The sequence below is a fragment of the Abramis brama genome (assembly GCF_963993115.1).
Source record: "Abramis brama genome assembly, chromosome: 8".
NCBI classification, from domain to species: domain Eukaryota; kingdom Metazoa; phylum Chordata; class Actinopteri; order Cypriniformes; family Leuciscidae; genus Abramis; species Abramis brama.
Genome location: NC_139970.1, coordinates 5,137,612 through 5,153,790, shown reverse-complemented (window position 1 = coordinate 5,153,790; position 16,179 = coordinate 5,137,612). Strand labels below are relative to the sequence as shown.

General features: G+C 40.4%; 1 protein-coding gene across 1 annotated transcript in view; it reads left to right on the top strand.

The window, feature by feature from the left end:
• Positions 1–762: 762 nt before the first annotated feature.
• The window catches only part of LOC311088094 (tripartite motif-containing protein 16-like), a 32,450-nt gene continuing 17,033 nt past the window's right edge, over positions 763–16,179 (top strand). The window contains exons 1-3 of the mRNA XM_084121750.1: positions 763–1,428; positions 5,447–5,542; positions 5,630–5,839. Coding sequence (XP_083977876.1) covers positions 862–1,428; positions 5,447–5,542; positions 5,630–5,839 — 873 coding nt within the window. The 5' untranslated portion in view covers positions 763–861. The remainder of the gene's footprint in view (positions 1,429–5,446; positions 5,543–5,629; positions 5,840–16,179) is intronic.

The following is a 16,179-nucleotide window of genomic DNA, read 5'->3' as shown; positions in this document are numbered from 1 at the left end:
GTGGCTACCATGCACCTCTCCATTGATCAGACACCTAGTCTTCACCTTGTCCTCCCAACCAAGGCAACCCTGGTGAGGGGGTTGTTGCTTCAGGATGGAGACAGTGTTATTGTGAAAGAGGTCATTACAGTCCTCGTTTGTAATTGTTTTGTTGTTTGTAACTTACAGCAGATGGCCATTATCCAATAACAATGTTGTCTATCATGAACTGAAATTTAAAATCCACCTTTACCACAAGATAGCCACAGCACTCTCTCCTAGCCTGAGGTGTTTCTTAAGAAAAACTCTCAACGCTGAGGAATATGAAGAGCTTATCAACACTCTGGCAGCAATCACAGAAAGAGTAGGGATAGAGGAGTGAACCAGTGTCCAACAGGATAATTCATAGCATTAGTACAAAGAACAGACCGTGCACTTTAAGGAAATGTATAATATAAGTACAAAATGTTCTCTCTCACTTATGGAAAGACACTCACTCACTCACTCACTACCTACCAACCAACAAGTTGTACATTACCTCCATCAATATAAAGACGTGTATTTTGGACTATATAAAGCATTATGCCTATAATGCAAACTCTATTGTACCATAGCAATCTGTCTTTTTTTCTCAGAAGATATTTGTAAGCCTCGGTGCCGAACGTCACATCACTATAGTGTCGTGTGTAATAAAGGTTTTTAGCATTTACTGTTGTAGAATCTGAACTCAGCAGGAATGACGCTTTATAATGCTTTACAGACTTGATCTGTTTTGCACACGTCACTCAAACACAGAACCAGGAAGCAGGAAGAGTTTGAGAAAGAGAAACTAAAGTGGAGTTGAGCTGTTGTGTGTTTGTGTCTCAGTATTCATGCAGTAAAATGGCAGAAGCCAGAATTTCTCAGGATGAGTTCATGTGTTCAGTGTGTCTGGATCTCCCGAAGGATCCAGTGACCATTCCCTGTGGACACAGTTACTGTAAGATCTGTATTACAGGCTGCTGGGATCAGGAGGATCAGATGAGAGTCTACAGCTGCCCTCAGTGCAGACAGACCTTCAGGCCAAGACCTGCTTTAGCTAAAAACACCATGCTGGCTGAACTGGTGGAGAAACTGAAGAAGACTAAACTTCCTGCAGACTGTTACGCTGGAGATGTGCAGTGTGACGTCTGTACTGGAAGAAAACACAAAGCCGTCAAGTCCTGTCTGGTGTGTCTGGAGTCTTACTGTCAAACTCATTTTGACCGTCATGAGGAATATTTCTCCCGTAAGCCACATAAAGTGACTGATGCCACTGGACGACTGCAGGAGATGATCTGCCAAACACATGATAAACTCCTTGAGGTTTTCTGTCGCACTGACCAGAAGTTTATATGCTTGCTGTGCTTGATGGACGAACATAAAAACCACGACACTGTATCAGCTGCAGCACAGAGGACAGAGAAACAGGTATGAAACTACACACTGATGAAATAATGTTGACACTATTTATATTGGCACCATATGATCAGTAAACATCATTCACACTGCAGACGTCACAGAAGTGAACAGCAGCTGCAGGTGGACTTTCACTGCTGAGCGTATTTGTGCTTCACATTTAACTTAACAGAAAATATGGAGAAAATACACCATAAACATGGATCAACACAAACTTTTGTAAAGCAAGCTTTAAATAAGCAACATAAAATAATGGAACATTTTCAACCGTTGTATGACAAAATATTTCTCTGTCAAGAATAACGCAAGTTAAATGCAGCGACAGACGAAAAGATTTTCTGTTCAGTAAATCATACTCGGTTACCTAACGTAACCTCGGTTCTCTCTAGAAGAGGGAACGAGTATTGCGTAAGTTGCTTACGCTACGGGTAAAGTTTTCTTTTCTCGAGATCTGAAGCCCAAAAATTATCCTTAATTTTGTATTTATTGTCAACGCAGTGCGGCAGCCAGCAGACCATAGCAGGCTGTATAAGCGTGCTCATTGGCTGCCCTGCGGCAACTGCAGCAGCCTACCAGTGAGCCCTGCGTGACGTTGCGCCCTCCACGCGCCTTGCCCGCCAGAATGGGTGTGGCTAGCGTGTATAAAAAAGGGGCTCACAGGCTGAAATTCTGGTTTTCATAGACTGAAGCGAATAAGCTCGTGGCACATCACGGCAGGTTACGCAATACTCGTTCCCTCTTCTAGAGAGAACCGAGGTTACGTTAGGTAACCGAGTACGTTCTCTTACGAGAGGTTCTCTCGTATTGCGTAAGTTGCTTACGCTACGGGAACCCCTTGTCAACGCTGTGCGCGCCGAGCATCCACTGCATGAGTCCCAGGGGAGCCCGGGGAACACCCGCGAAACCCCACATGTGTGGATCCAGACTCTTAGTAGAGCACCATTTAGAGAACACTGACCATTTAGATGTGTAGAGCCTTCTCGTGGAAGGAGCTCTAGACTGCATCATCGTGTTTACGACCCCTTCTGGCAAATCAACGGGTATCCGTTGATTATCCACGCATGCAGAGACCAGCGCTGTCCACAGGCCAAAGACCGGTTTGCCCTCGAAAAGAGCGCCCCAATGTAAGTTGGATGCGTCCGTCGAGATAACTTTTCGGTGTGAGACGGCTCCCATTGTCACTCCCCGCTGGTACCAGTCGGCCGCTAACCAGGGTCTCAGTGCTGAAATGCAGCTCGAGCGCTCTCAGGTGAGGCACTCGAGCGCTCAACCAGCGTTGTAGCGGGGGCATACACAGTAGACCCAGCTGAAGCACTGCTGCAGCTGATGCTATACAACCCAGCATCCTCTGAAATGTTTTTAGAGGTGCGGCGCTGCCCAACTGGAAAGACGCGGCCAGGAGTTGGACACGGCACGCGCGCTGTGTCAACAGCCGGGCCGTCATTGCCACAGAGTCCAGTTCCAAACCCAGAAAAGAGGTTGACTGGCTGGGCAGTAATGAGCTCTTGGTCCAGTTGACCGTGAGACCCAGGCTTTCCAGGTGGTTGAGAAGCACTGTTCTGTGAGAGATAAGTTCTTCCTCTGACTGTGCTAGAATCAGTCAATCGTCCAAATAGTTCAAAATCCGCATGCCCTGCCCTCTCAGGGGAGCGAGAGCCGTGTCCATGCACTTCGTGAATGTACGGGGTGCTAAAGACAGGCAGGACGGTGTACTGATATACCTGACCGTCGAAGGCGAATCTCAAGAATGGCCTGTGATGGGGTATTATCTGGATCTGAAAGTAAGCGTCTTTCAGATCGAGGGGAAATAAACCAGTCCCTCGGGCGAATCTGCGCGAGGATCTGTCTGGTTGTGAGCATTTTGAACGGTCTTTTCATAAGAGCTTTGTTCAAATATCTCAGATCTAATATCGGTCTGAGAGCTCTGTCCTTCTTGGGCACGAGGAAGTAACGGCTGTAAAAGCCTGACTCGCTCAGAGAAGGGGGTACCGGTAAGCGCGGGGGACAGCGAGCGAACTGCAATGAATAGCCCTCTCTTACTGTGCTCAGCACCCTTTCTGACGCACCTGGAATAGCTTCCCACATTTTCGCATGTACGGCTTGGGGCAGAATGGCTTGAGCGGTATATGCCAGCTCTAGAGTGGGCTCTGCGCAAACTTGAGCGGTATATGCCAGCTCTAGAGTGGGCTCTGCATGAGTGAATGACACAGGGGGAACCGTGCTTGTGTGTAGGGGTCAACACTGGGAAGCGGGCACATTTTCTACACTCAAGACACCATCGGCGTGAGCCGGATAACCAGAACTGTACTCTTATGAGATTTCTCTGGGTTGCCGTAGAAACGGTGTTTGGGTGCAGGCGAGCGGGTTGGCTCGTTGGCTGCAAAAAACACATCTGCAGTCGCCTTCTTCAGGGGCCTGACAGAGCGAAGTGCTTTGAAGGCTCATATGTTTAGACGCTCATAAATACTCGAGCACCATCCTGAGAGCGGGAGAGTGCGAGAGGCGGGTTCGCTTTCTGTAGCATAATTTTTATCTGCCGCCAGAGCCAGGATTCGAACACAGGTCTCTGGCGCAAAAGCCTAAGATTTTGCCACTGAGCCACTGGGGGGAAACACATAAGCTTTCAGTTAGCGCAAACATATTAGAGAGCGTAATGTTCTGTGTCGGCGTTTGTTTGCAGGCGTGCATGTATTATAACAGGCTCGTTTACTGCAATATTGATATTTCCAGCGACGCGCGCGAATGGGGCGCGAGGGCGGGGTAGCTTTCTTGTATCGTAAAGACAGCTAGCCCCGTGACTGTCAGCTTCTGACATCCCTTGCGAACGGCGCAGTTTGCGCGGCTCGAACAGAGGGAGAGAGCGGGAAGAGAGAGCGTCATCATGTTTTGCGTCGGCATTTGTTTCCAGGCGTGTGTGTATTATAACTGGCTCGTTAACTGCAATATTGATATTTCCAGTCACCTGAACTTGAGAGGGGACTGAGAAATGTGTGAGAAATGTGTGAGAAAAGGAGGTGGGTCCGGCCTTGGCGGGACCAAAACACTCTCTTTTCTCCTTTCGCCGGGGTAGCTTTCTTGTAACATAATGGAGCTAGCCCCGAGACCGTCCGCTTCTGACATCCCTTGTGAACGGCGCAGTTTGCGCGGCTCAAACAGAGGGAGAGAGAGCGGGAAGTGAGAGGTGTGAGGCATTTGAAACAATGCCTCGTAGGAAATTTCTCTTTTAGAAGAAGAGTGTGTGTCGCAGCGGCGAACACACACAGCAGAAAAAGGATATATGACTCCGGATAGCGTAGCAGGCACGGATGGCTGAAGGCGGCGAAGATGACCGGCTTCCTCAGACGCTGTCCTAAGCTTGCTGGTCGCTGAATTCAACGGCGGCGGCTTCTCTCAGAGTCCAGCGATGCGAAGAGCTTCGCTGAAGACATGAAAATCAGAATTTCAGCCTGTGAGCCCCTCTTTTATACACGCTAGCCACACCCATTCTGGTGGGCTGAGGTGCGTGGAGGGCGTGACGTCACGCAGGGCTCACTGGTAGGCTGCTGCAGTTGCCGCAGGGCAGCCAATGAGCACGCTTATACAGCCTGCTATGGTCTGCTGGCTGCCGCACTGCGTTGACAATAAATACAAAATTAAGGATAATTTTTTGGCTTCAGATCTCGAGAAAAGACAACTTTACCCGTAGCGTAAGCAACTTACGCAATACGAGAGAACCTCTCGTAAGAGAACTGACTCCGTCCATTTGAACTATATAGAACTTCATGTCTGTTATTCAGCAGAAACACTGTCATTGTGAAGCTTTACATCTTTGTCCGTTTCACTTATATGATACTTAATGCTTGCTGTGTTAAACAGGCCTTATGCTTCATGTAAATTCATGTACAATGGTGGTAAAACTGATCAATCATCCCTTCAGGGGTTTGAATCTCCAGCCATTGGTTATTAATTCTACTGTTACTGGATTCAACTCTTCACATGATGATATAGTGACAGTATAAAGTGCCATCTGTGTTATTGGTTTGTGCTGCAGAAGCAGCTGAAGGAGACGCAGAGGTCGTTCCAGCAGAGGATCCAGCAGAGAGAGAAAGATCTTCAGCAGCTGAGAGAGGCTGTAGAGTCTCATAAGGTGAGTCTGGAGAGGAAGAGAAGTTTGAGAAGTCTCAGTCAGGACTCACTGAAGCTCACTGTGTGATTGTGATGTGTGTCCTAACAGCGCTCTGCACACACAGCAGTGGAGGACAGTGAGAGGATCTTCACTGAGCTCATCCGCTCCATTGAGCGGATCAGAGATCAGGAAAAGACTGCAGTGAGTCGAGCTGAAGAACGACTGGAGCGACTGGAGCAGGAGATCAATGATCTGAGGAGGAGAGACGCTGAGCTGGAGCAGCTTTCACACACACAGGATCACATACATTTCCTGCAGGTAACAGTTACGCCTATAGGTGGGTCCACAACACGCAAACACTTTGTCCCGTAGATGGTTTGCTTGCACGATTTAACCTCGCGCACGAGTGGATCCATTTCCTCTCTGGAGAGGCGTTCAGTTTTTCCGCTTGCAAATAGCAACTGGCTTTTAAAGGGAATGGGAGGTGAACTCTGATTGGTTTATTGTACGTTACACCCAAAACACACCCATTACTCATTAAGAGAATAGGGACGGCCCTTTTAAACCATGCAGCGGGAGCGCCGGCCATTTTTCCATTGTTAAACTAGGAAAAGTGGATTCGGACACCCTCTAAGTGCACTTGTGCCGTGCGCTTTAGACCATGAGCTTAGAATGTTAAAATAGGGCCCGTAATGTATTGGAGTTAAATGATGACAGAGTTGATCAAACGATAAAAGCTTGATCATCAAGGTATTCTTTTTTGTAACAGACCTTTAAGAAATTGAATAGCTTCTCCCACTCTATAAATCAATGCTCTAACTGCAGAAATAAAAGTAATGACTCATTTTTGACGATGGTAAAAAGTAGCAGTGCACCGGTGATGACTTGAGCTCATCAGTCCACAGTAACCAGGGTCTGAAACAGCACTATTGTGGCACTGACCACACAAAACATACAGTAGTGGCCAAAAGTGATGTGTGGAGTTTCTTTTTTTAAACGACCCTACAAGTCTGATTAAACTATCAAATTAGGAGGAAAATATTTGTATATTTATATTTTTAAATATGAGGGAAGAACGAAACACTAAACTTAGTGAAGGTGTTTATCTGACAAAATTATTCCAAGTCAAGTCATCTTTATTTGTTATAGAGTTTTTACAATACAGATTGTTTCAAAGCAGCTTTATATTTATTACAGGAAAATAATGCAACAAAGTTAGTTTTGGCTGTACAGCAGATCTTGAATAAAATAGTGTCATTGTCCAGCTTAAGTGAGTTCAGTGTTGATTCATTTCCATTGTAAAAATCATTATTAATTTATTTAGTTAATTTATCTATACAGCTGCTTTGGATAAAACAGTGATGTCATCTTCCAGCTCAGTTCAGTTCTCAGACAACGGTGTCACGAGAACACTTGCGGGTGAAAACGTAAAAATATTTTATCAGATGTGCCTTTCGTCTATCTATCTATCTATCTATCTATCTATCTATCTATCTATCTATCTATCTATCTATCTAACCAATCTCTTTCTTTCTTTCTAACCAATCTATCTTTCTTTCTTTCTAACCAATCTCTTTCTTTCTTTCTAACCAATCAATCTATCTTACTTTCTTTCTAACCAATCAATCTATCTTTCTTTCTTTCTAACCAATCTATCTTTCTTTCTTTCTTTCTTTTTCTTTCTAACCTATCTATCTATCTATCTATCTATCTATCTATCTATCTATCTATCTATCATCTATCTTTCTTTCTTTCTTTCTATCTAACCAATCTATCTTTCTTTCTTTCTAACCAATCTATCTTTCTTTCTAACCAATCTATCTTTTTTTCTTTCTTTCTAACCAATCAATCAATCAATCTATCTTTCTTTCTTTCTAACCAATCTATCTTTCTTTCTTTCTAACCTATCTATCTATCTATCTATCTATCTATCTATCCAATCTCTTTCTTTCTTTCTAACCAATCTATCTTTATTTCTTTCTTTCTTTCTAACCAATCAATCTATCTTTCTTTCTTTCTAACCAATCTTTCTTTCTTTCTTTCTTTCTTTCTTTCTTTCTTTCTTTCTTTCTTTCTTTCTTTCTAACCTTTCTATCTATCTATCTATCTATCTATCTATCTATCTATCTATCTATCTAACTGTAACGGGGTATATTGTTATGGGAAGAAGGAGGCGGGAACCGGCGAACATTTAAAGACTTTTAATGATAAAAATAAACCAAATACAAAATGAAAGTAAAAGCCAGCAGCCCCTCACGGACGACTGCTGGCCACACGAAACAGAAACAAAACATCAACTAAAACACAGGCCTATTCCTCTCTCCCTCTTCACTGTCGTCGCTCCTCCTTTATGCTTCCGCTCCTCCGTGAGAGATGCAAGACCGGTGCGTCACGCACGTGTCGCTCATTATCAATCACGGCACCGGCCTCGCGCCGTCCTCCCACGGCCCTCGACCTCGTCGTGCTCGCCACACTAACCAATCTATCTTTCTTTCTTTCTAACCAATCTATGTTTCTTTCTTTCTAACCAATCTCTTTCTTTCTTTCTAACCAATCTATCTTTCTTTCTTTCTAACCAATCTATCTTTCTTTCTTTCTTTCTAACCAATCTCTTTCTTTCTTTCTAACCAATCTCTTTCTTTCTTTCTAACCAATCTCTTTCTTTCTTTCTAACCAATCTATCTTTCTTTCTTTCTTTCTAACCAATCTTTCTTTCTTTCCAACCAATCTTTCTTTCTTTCTAACCAATCTATCTTTCTTTCTTTCTAACCAATCTATCTTTCTTTCTTTCTAACTAATCTATCTTTCTGACTAATCTATCTATTTATGCTTCTATCTAATCTATCTTTCTTTTTAACTAACTAATCATCTTTCTAACTAATCTATCTATTTATGCTTCTATCTAATCTATCTTTCTTTTTAACTAACTAATCCATCTTTCTTTCTTTCTAACTAATCCATCTTTCTTTCTAATATATCTTTCTTTCTTTCATTCTAACTAATCTATCTTTCTTTCTTTCTAACTAATCTATCTTTCTATCTAATCTGTTTCTTTCTAACTAATCTTTCTTTCTTTCTTTCTTTCTTTCTTTTTAACTAATCCATCTTTCTTTCTTTCAAACTAATCCATCTTGCTTTCATTCTAACTAATCTTTCTTTCTTTCTTTCTAACTAATCTATCTTTCTATCTAATCCATCTTTCTTTCTTTCTAACTAATATATCTTTCTTTCATTCTAACTAATCTATCTTTCTTTCTTTCTAACCAATCTATCTTTCTTTCTTTCTAACTAATCTATCTTTCTGACTAATCTATCTATTTATGCTTCTATCTAATCTATCTTTCTTTTTAACTAACTAATCATCTTTCTAACTAATCTATCTATTTATGCTTCTATCTAATCTATCTTTCTTTTTAACTAACTAATCCATCTTTCTTTCTTTCTAACTAATCCATCTTTCTTTCTAATATATCTTTCTTTCTTTCATTCTAACTAATCTATCTTTCTTTCTTTCTAACTAATCTATCTTTCTATCTAATCTGTTTCTTTCTAACTAATCTTTCTTTCTTTCTTTCTTTCTTTCTTTTTAACTAATCCATCTTTCTTTCTTTCAAACTAATCCATCTTGCTTTCATTCTAACTAATCTTTCTTTCTTTCTTTCTTTCTTTCTTTCTAACTAATCTATCTTTCTATCTAATCCATCTTTCTTTCTTTCTAACTAATATATCTTTCTTTCATTCTAACTAATCTATCTTTCTTTCTTTCTAACTAATCTATCTTTCTATCTAATGTCTTTCTTTCTAACTAATCTATCTTTATATCTTTCTTTCTTTCTCTTTTTAACTAATCCATCTTTCTTTCTTTCTTTCATTCTAACTAATCTTTCTTTCTTTCTTTCTAACTAATCTATCTTTCTATCTAATCCATCTTTCTTTCTTTCTAACTAATCTATCTTTCTATCTCTTTCTTTCTAACCAATCTATCTTTCTTTCTATCTTTCTTTCTTTCTTTCTCTTTTTAACTAATCCATCTTTCTTTCTTTCTTTCTTTCTTTCTTTTTCTTTTTAACTAATCCATCTTTCTTTCTTTCTTACTAACCAATCCATCTTTCTTTCTTTCTTTCTAACTGATATATCTTTCTTTCATTCTAACTAATCTTTCTTTCTTTCTTTCTAACTAATCCATCTTTCTTTCTTTCTAACTAATATTTCTTTCTTTCTTTCTTGCTTGCTTTCTACCTAATCTTTCTTTCTTTTTTCTAACTATTCTTTCTTTCTTTCTTTCTTTCTTTCTTTCTTTTTTCTAACTATTCTTTCTTTCTTTTCTTTCTTTCTAACTATTCTTTCTTTCTTTCTTTTTTTCTGTCTTTCTTTCTTACTATCTTTATTTTTTCTTTCTTTCTAACTAATCTTTCTTTTTAACTTTTCTTTCTTTCTTTCTTTCTTTCTTTCTTTCTTTCTTTCTTTCTTTCTTTCTTTCTCTCTTTCTTTCTTTCTTTCTTTTTAACTAATCTTTCGTTCTTTCTTTCCTACTAATCTTTCTTTCAAACTAATTTTTCTTTCTAACTAATCTTTTTTTCTTTCTAAATAATCTTTTTTTCTTTCTAATCTATCTTTCTTTTTAACTTCTTTCTTTCTTTCTAACTAATCTATCAATCAAAATTTAAACTACTTTAAACTTTCTTTCTTTCTTTCTTAGTAATCTTTCTTTCTAACTATTCTTTCTAACTAATCTATCAATCAAAATTAAACTACTTTAAACTTCTTCAATATCTCTGGTCTGGCTTTCTCAAGCCAACTTAAAGTTTGTCTCAACAAACTTTTTTTTCTAGTTGTTCTTCACGCGCACAGTAACTGAAATTTAAAGTTGTTAAAAGAAAAGGCTCAAAAAACTGTTGCATATGTAACCAGTGGCGTCAGGTACTTGAGGGAACTGTATGAAATATATAAAGGTCGACTACGCCACCCGGTATATACCGGAAACTCAGCCCCAAGAGAGGGGGCGCACAGGTTCGTAACCAAAAGAAATGGGTGAGCAGAGAGTCATAGGCCCGGGAGTACTAAAATGAAGCAGCTTTATTTAAATACAAAATTTAAAACCATCAATACATTAACATCAAGGGCTCAATATTCATATGTCAAAAAGAAAAGGAAAACAAACAACACTTTACAAAACTTAAAAATAAAGAAATAATAAATACACAAAAAAAAAAATACAAATACACAAGAAAGCTTAATTAGGAGGGAGATGGCCTGCTGTGACCCTCAACTCACACAACACACTTAATATCCACACACACACACACACCCACTCTGGTGAAGTCAGGTCACTCAAGCACAGCACTCAATGTGAACCCCGTTAAACAGCGGCTAAACCCCTCCTTGATACACTTTCTTCGTCACGCTGTTTACGAGGGAAAAGAAAAGACAAACAATAAACATTAGCTAACTGGTAAAAGCCAGCCCCAAAAAGAAAGAAACAGTCAGTTCACAAACATAAAAAAAATAAGAATACACAAACAATATTAATTTCACAATCGTTTTGGAACTCAAAATAAACTTAAACCTAAAAAAAGTAAAATAAATTATATTACATACAAAATACGCAAAAATGAGCACAAGACAAAAATAAAGAAAAATCTAAATTACAATTTGAAGCAAACCAAGAGACAAATCAAAATGAAACAAACATGCCACGGTCGGCTGCACTCTCAAAGAGCAGAGCAAGTCAGCAAAGAAACAGCCACACTTCCACTTTAAATCTCACACTGCGGCGAGCAATCGTCCCGGCTCGCTGTTATGCAAGTTCAAGTTCGCTCCAACGAAAAGACGACCAAAATAAGCCCAGGCAAGACAGCAGTGCGTTACGTCAACCGACGCGCATCTCGTCCCGCAATATAGAGGTGAAACCCTTGCTCTTGTCACTCAATCTGTCGAACATGAAACAGAAAAATTACTAATAAAACAATAAAAGAGACAAACCACGCGAATAGCTCTCATACATACCGGAAATGTTCTCAGCGCAGCACTATACGTGTTCGCTGGCCTCAACATGCCGCCGGTTGCTCATCAATGAACTACACAGACTCAAAATAGTAAATACACATTCCATTGATGAAAATCCTCAAAACAGACGTACTAACCTCAAAACCCGGGGCAGCCTGTGCACGAACGCACAGAGCCGAGACAGCACTTCAGCTACTCTCCCATTCATAAATGGCGGCCTCCGTAAAGGGGCGGTACAGGTGTCAACGCATCCCAAGTGACAAAAACCTCCCCATTTTATACTATGACACCAGACTGCTAATAGGTTCAATGTTTTCACATGAAACTGGCCAATGATCAACACGGGTACACTTCACCCTGCTACACATAGATAGATACTGTATAATACACTATGTAAGGGATAATGTAGAGCGAGGCGGCTGTTATAGCGAATAACAACCCCGACAGGATGAACGGAAATCAGCCTGAAGGGGTTGTATTCGTTATAACAACCGCCTCGCTATACATTATCCCGATTATTACATGGCTACCTACAAAATAAATAAATAATTTGACACAAAATATTGATTTAAAAAGGAGTTTATTGATTTAAAAACGATTGTATTGCTTCCGCTAAAGAAAATAGTCTGTTCCGCGTCTTCATGGCAACGGTGTGTTATACTTCGCAGCGGTCTGTTATCAAGAAATAACAGACCACATTCTACATTGGAATTCAACCAAGCCATGTAATAAGGCATCAATATGTCTTTTCTTTGTGCTTTGAACTTTTCAATGTGGACTCGAAGAGCTGCACGCTGTGACTCCATGTTGCTTCAAGCACATCATTTTGCGCTCTGGATGCACATAAGTAGTCTGGCTCCGCCCTCCTACGTACTTCCGCTCAATTTTAATTTTCCTTCAGTACTCATATGTTGCTGCCTCATTAAATGCTGCGCTATACATTTAAAATATGTCTTAATTTTATAGTATATATAGGCTAATTGTTTTTCATTAATGTATTTTACAACAATAAGAGCAATGTGTAACATTTTACCAGATTTAGTGCTACACTTATTGTCTCTTATTTGTTCCCCACTAAATAATGTTTGTTCAGATTTGATACAATTATTGTGCACTCGTGATCTTTCTAGAGTAAATTTTACTGCTGAATTATACATTAATCTAGTAATATAATAGCATTTTTGTCATATATTATGATCATATATTTTTTTATTTGTGTTTTTTCTTTATAATGAAGTTGTCTGTATTTAGTAGATTGTGTTTAACACACAAAAGAGTGATTATCAGTTCAACACACAGAGTTATAGAAATTCTACTTGATTTAAAAAAAAAACTGCACAGGTATCAGATCGGTATCAGTAGATAGATACTCGTAGAACCGGATCGGTTCGGTTCTGAAAAAACGGTATCGGTGCATCCCTATTGTTTGCCTTTAACATGTTGATGAATTTGACCATGAATACCCTAAACATGAAGTAAGTCTGTATATTAGCGATTCTTCAACATGCTGAAACCATGCACACAAAACCTGACCTTGGGATCGTGTCCTAAGAGTCCTTATGGATTTCAGTGTCAATAACTGCTCAAAAGTTATAAATAATGTTCAATCTGCTCGTAGATTTTGAACTGCTTTTCCTAAGCTCAAGTCTACAATGAGACCAGGGCCGTTTCTGAACATTTTGGCCACCTTCCCAAAACGTACACACTCAAAACTTAATAAGCAATGTTTCTAAGCATTGATATGATCCTTTTTATATATATTTTTTATTTATTTACAAATTAAGCCGCGTTTCCACCGCAGGAACTTTCCCCAGGAACTAGGGACATTGGGCTGGTACTCCGTGTGTTTCCACCACAGGAGCCAGGGTATCAGGGGGGTAGTACTTTCTCAAAGTTCAGGAGCATTCAGGGCTGGGACTTGGGTGCTGAACGTGCTGATTGGTTGAGTTCATACCGCATTTTGATTGGTTGACTTCACGCAGCATTTTATTTCAAACACCATACGTTGCAGTTGCATTGCAACTTGGCTTGGTTCCAGAGATATAACATCGAGTTGTGGAATCCATCAATGGGACATTTGCCCACTATAGTGGGTTATTCGACAAATAGTAGGTTAGTGTGGGGGCATTAGCTCAGTATCGCCCCCTAAGGGTGTCCGTATACCACCTACTCCGGGGTAATTGGATATAGCGCGTTGCGGAAGCAGGGGTTATCATGAAATGACGAATGCCCACTATTTAATGGGCAATAGTCATCCATATTCACCCTACAGACCCTCTGGGGCACTACACTTCCAATGGCAGCTTATTTGTATGGGTGTTTGTCCACAAACCACCTGTATGGACTACCTATTGAAATTTCTAGTTGATCATTTCTCTCTCCTCATCACTCGCTGCCTGATCACTAATAAAAAACCTCGCTCTGTATTCACTCCATGTCAAAATTAATTCTGTTTTTTTTTTTTTTTCAATAATGGCAATCTCTAAACACACGATGTGTTCAACGAAAAATAAATTGTCAATGTTTAAAATAAAATGAGAAATGTTATATTATTTCCTTTTAATAATACAACTGTATTGTTTCTTCACTTTCAATAATGCAACAGTAGCCTATTATTTTTTTCAATATAACTTAAAGTGCTTTATTAAAAGTTAAATTACCCCAAATTCAAGCATATATTAAATTATTGTTTAGTACTCAACGTTTCATAGTACATTAATTTAATGAAAACAAAAATATCACGTATGAATGCTTTTTCATCATACAAATATGAATTTTAATTCTGTGAATAAAACAAAAGCTTTAATGACATTCCTAGTGTATTAAACTTGTTTAGAGTTCAATTTACACAATATAATACAAATAATATGGAGATTGATACATTTGATCAGGATAATGATATGATTATTTAATGTGAGAGAGATGTTGGTATATTACTGACCTCTCGGTTTTATTTCCACATCTAAATACATTGTCATTTAGCAGATGCCTTTATCCAAAGTGACTTACAACTGAGGACTAAATTAAGCGAGTCATAGTGAAGAGGCAAAAACAACGCAAGAAGTGCTCAAAATACAAAGTTCAGGCATTGCTCAGAGTAGCATAAGCCAGACATGGTACGATTAAAGGACAAGGAAAAGTTTTTTTTTTATTTTTTTTTTTTATGAGGTTAAGTGCTCACGGAAGAGATGAGTTTTCAATTGTCTTTTGAAGGTTGTCAGGGATTCTGCATTCCGGATGAGGGTGGGGAGAGCGTTCCACCAGCATGGAACTGTGAATGAGAATGTTCTGGAAAGTGATTTTGTGACTCTCTGTGATGGAACCACGAGACGTCGCTCGTTGACCGATCGTAGGCTTCTGGTAGGGATGTAGGCTCGTAGGAGCGAGTGAAAGTTGGAGGGAGCTGAGCCTGTGATAGATCTGTAAGCAAGCGTCAATGCCTTGAACTTGATGCGAGCAGCGAGAGGTAGCCAGTGCAGAGAGATGTGACAGAGGAGTGACGTGGGCCCTCTTGGGCTCATTGAAGACAAGACGAGCTGCAGCATTCCGAATCATTTATAGAGGTTTAGTTGCACATGATGGAAGTCCAGCCAGAAGAGCATTGCAGTAGTCAAGCCTAGATATGACGAGGACCTGGACGAGAAGTTGCGTTGCATGCTCTGTTAGGAAAGGCCTGATCTTCCTGATGTTGTGCAGTGCAAACCTGCATGATCAAGCTGTCTTTGAAATGTGATCTGCGAAGGTCAGCTGGTCATCCAATATCACTCCAAGATTTCTGACCGACCTTGAGGGGGTGATTGATGATGAATCTAGCTAGATAGTGAAGTCGTGCTGTAGAGACTGATTGGCAGGGAGGACGAGAAGCTCAGTCTTTGCCAGGTTGAGCTGCAGGTGATGTTCCTTCATCCATGCCGAGATGTCCACCAGACAGCTTGAGATCCGTGCAGCTACTGTGGGGTCATCTGGTTGAAATGAGAGGAAGAGCTGTGTGTCATCAGCATAGCAGTGGTAGGAGAAACCATGAGCCTGTATGATGTGTCCCAGTGATGTGGTGTAGATGGAGAAGAGGAGGGGTCCAAGAACTGAACCCTGAGGAACCCCTGTGGTCAGTTGATGTGCTTTGGATACCTCGCCTCTCCATGCGACACTGAAGGACCTACCTGTGAGATAGGACTCAAACCAGTGGAGAGTGATGCCCAGTGATGAGATGGTGGACAGAAGGATCTGATGATTCACAGTGTCGAAGGCAGCAGACAGATCCAGGAGATTGAGAACTGCAGATTTGGAAGCAGCTTTTGTGATCCGTAGGGCTTCTATGACGACAGCAATGCAGTCTCGGTTGAATGTCCTTTCTTGAAGCCAGATTGGTTGACATCCAGCTGGTTGTTCAGAGACAAGAAGGATGTTACTTGGTTGAAAGCAACACGTTCAATTGTTTTCGCAATGAAAGGTAGGAGAGAGACAGGTCTGTAATTCTCTACAAATGATGTGTTTAGTGTTGTTTTTTTAAGCAGTGGCATTACCAGAGCCTGCTTGAATGCAGAAGGGAAAATGCCAGTATGGAGGAATGAGTTGATGATGTGTGTGAGTGCTGGTAGAAGTGTGGGAGAGATGGCTTGTAGAAGGTGTAAAGGGATAGGGTCTAGAGGGCA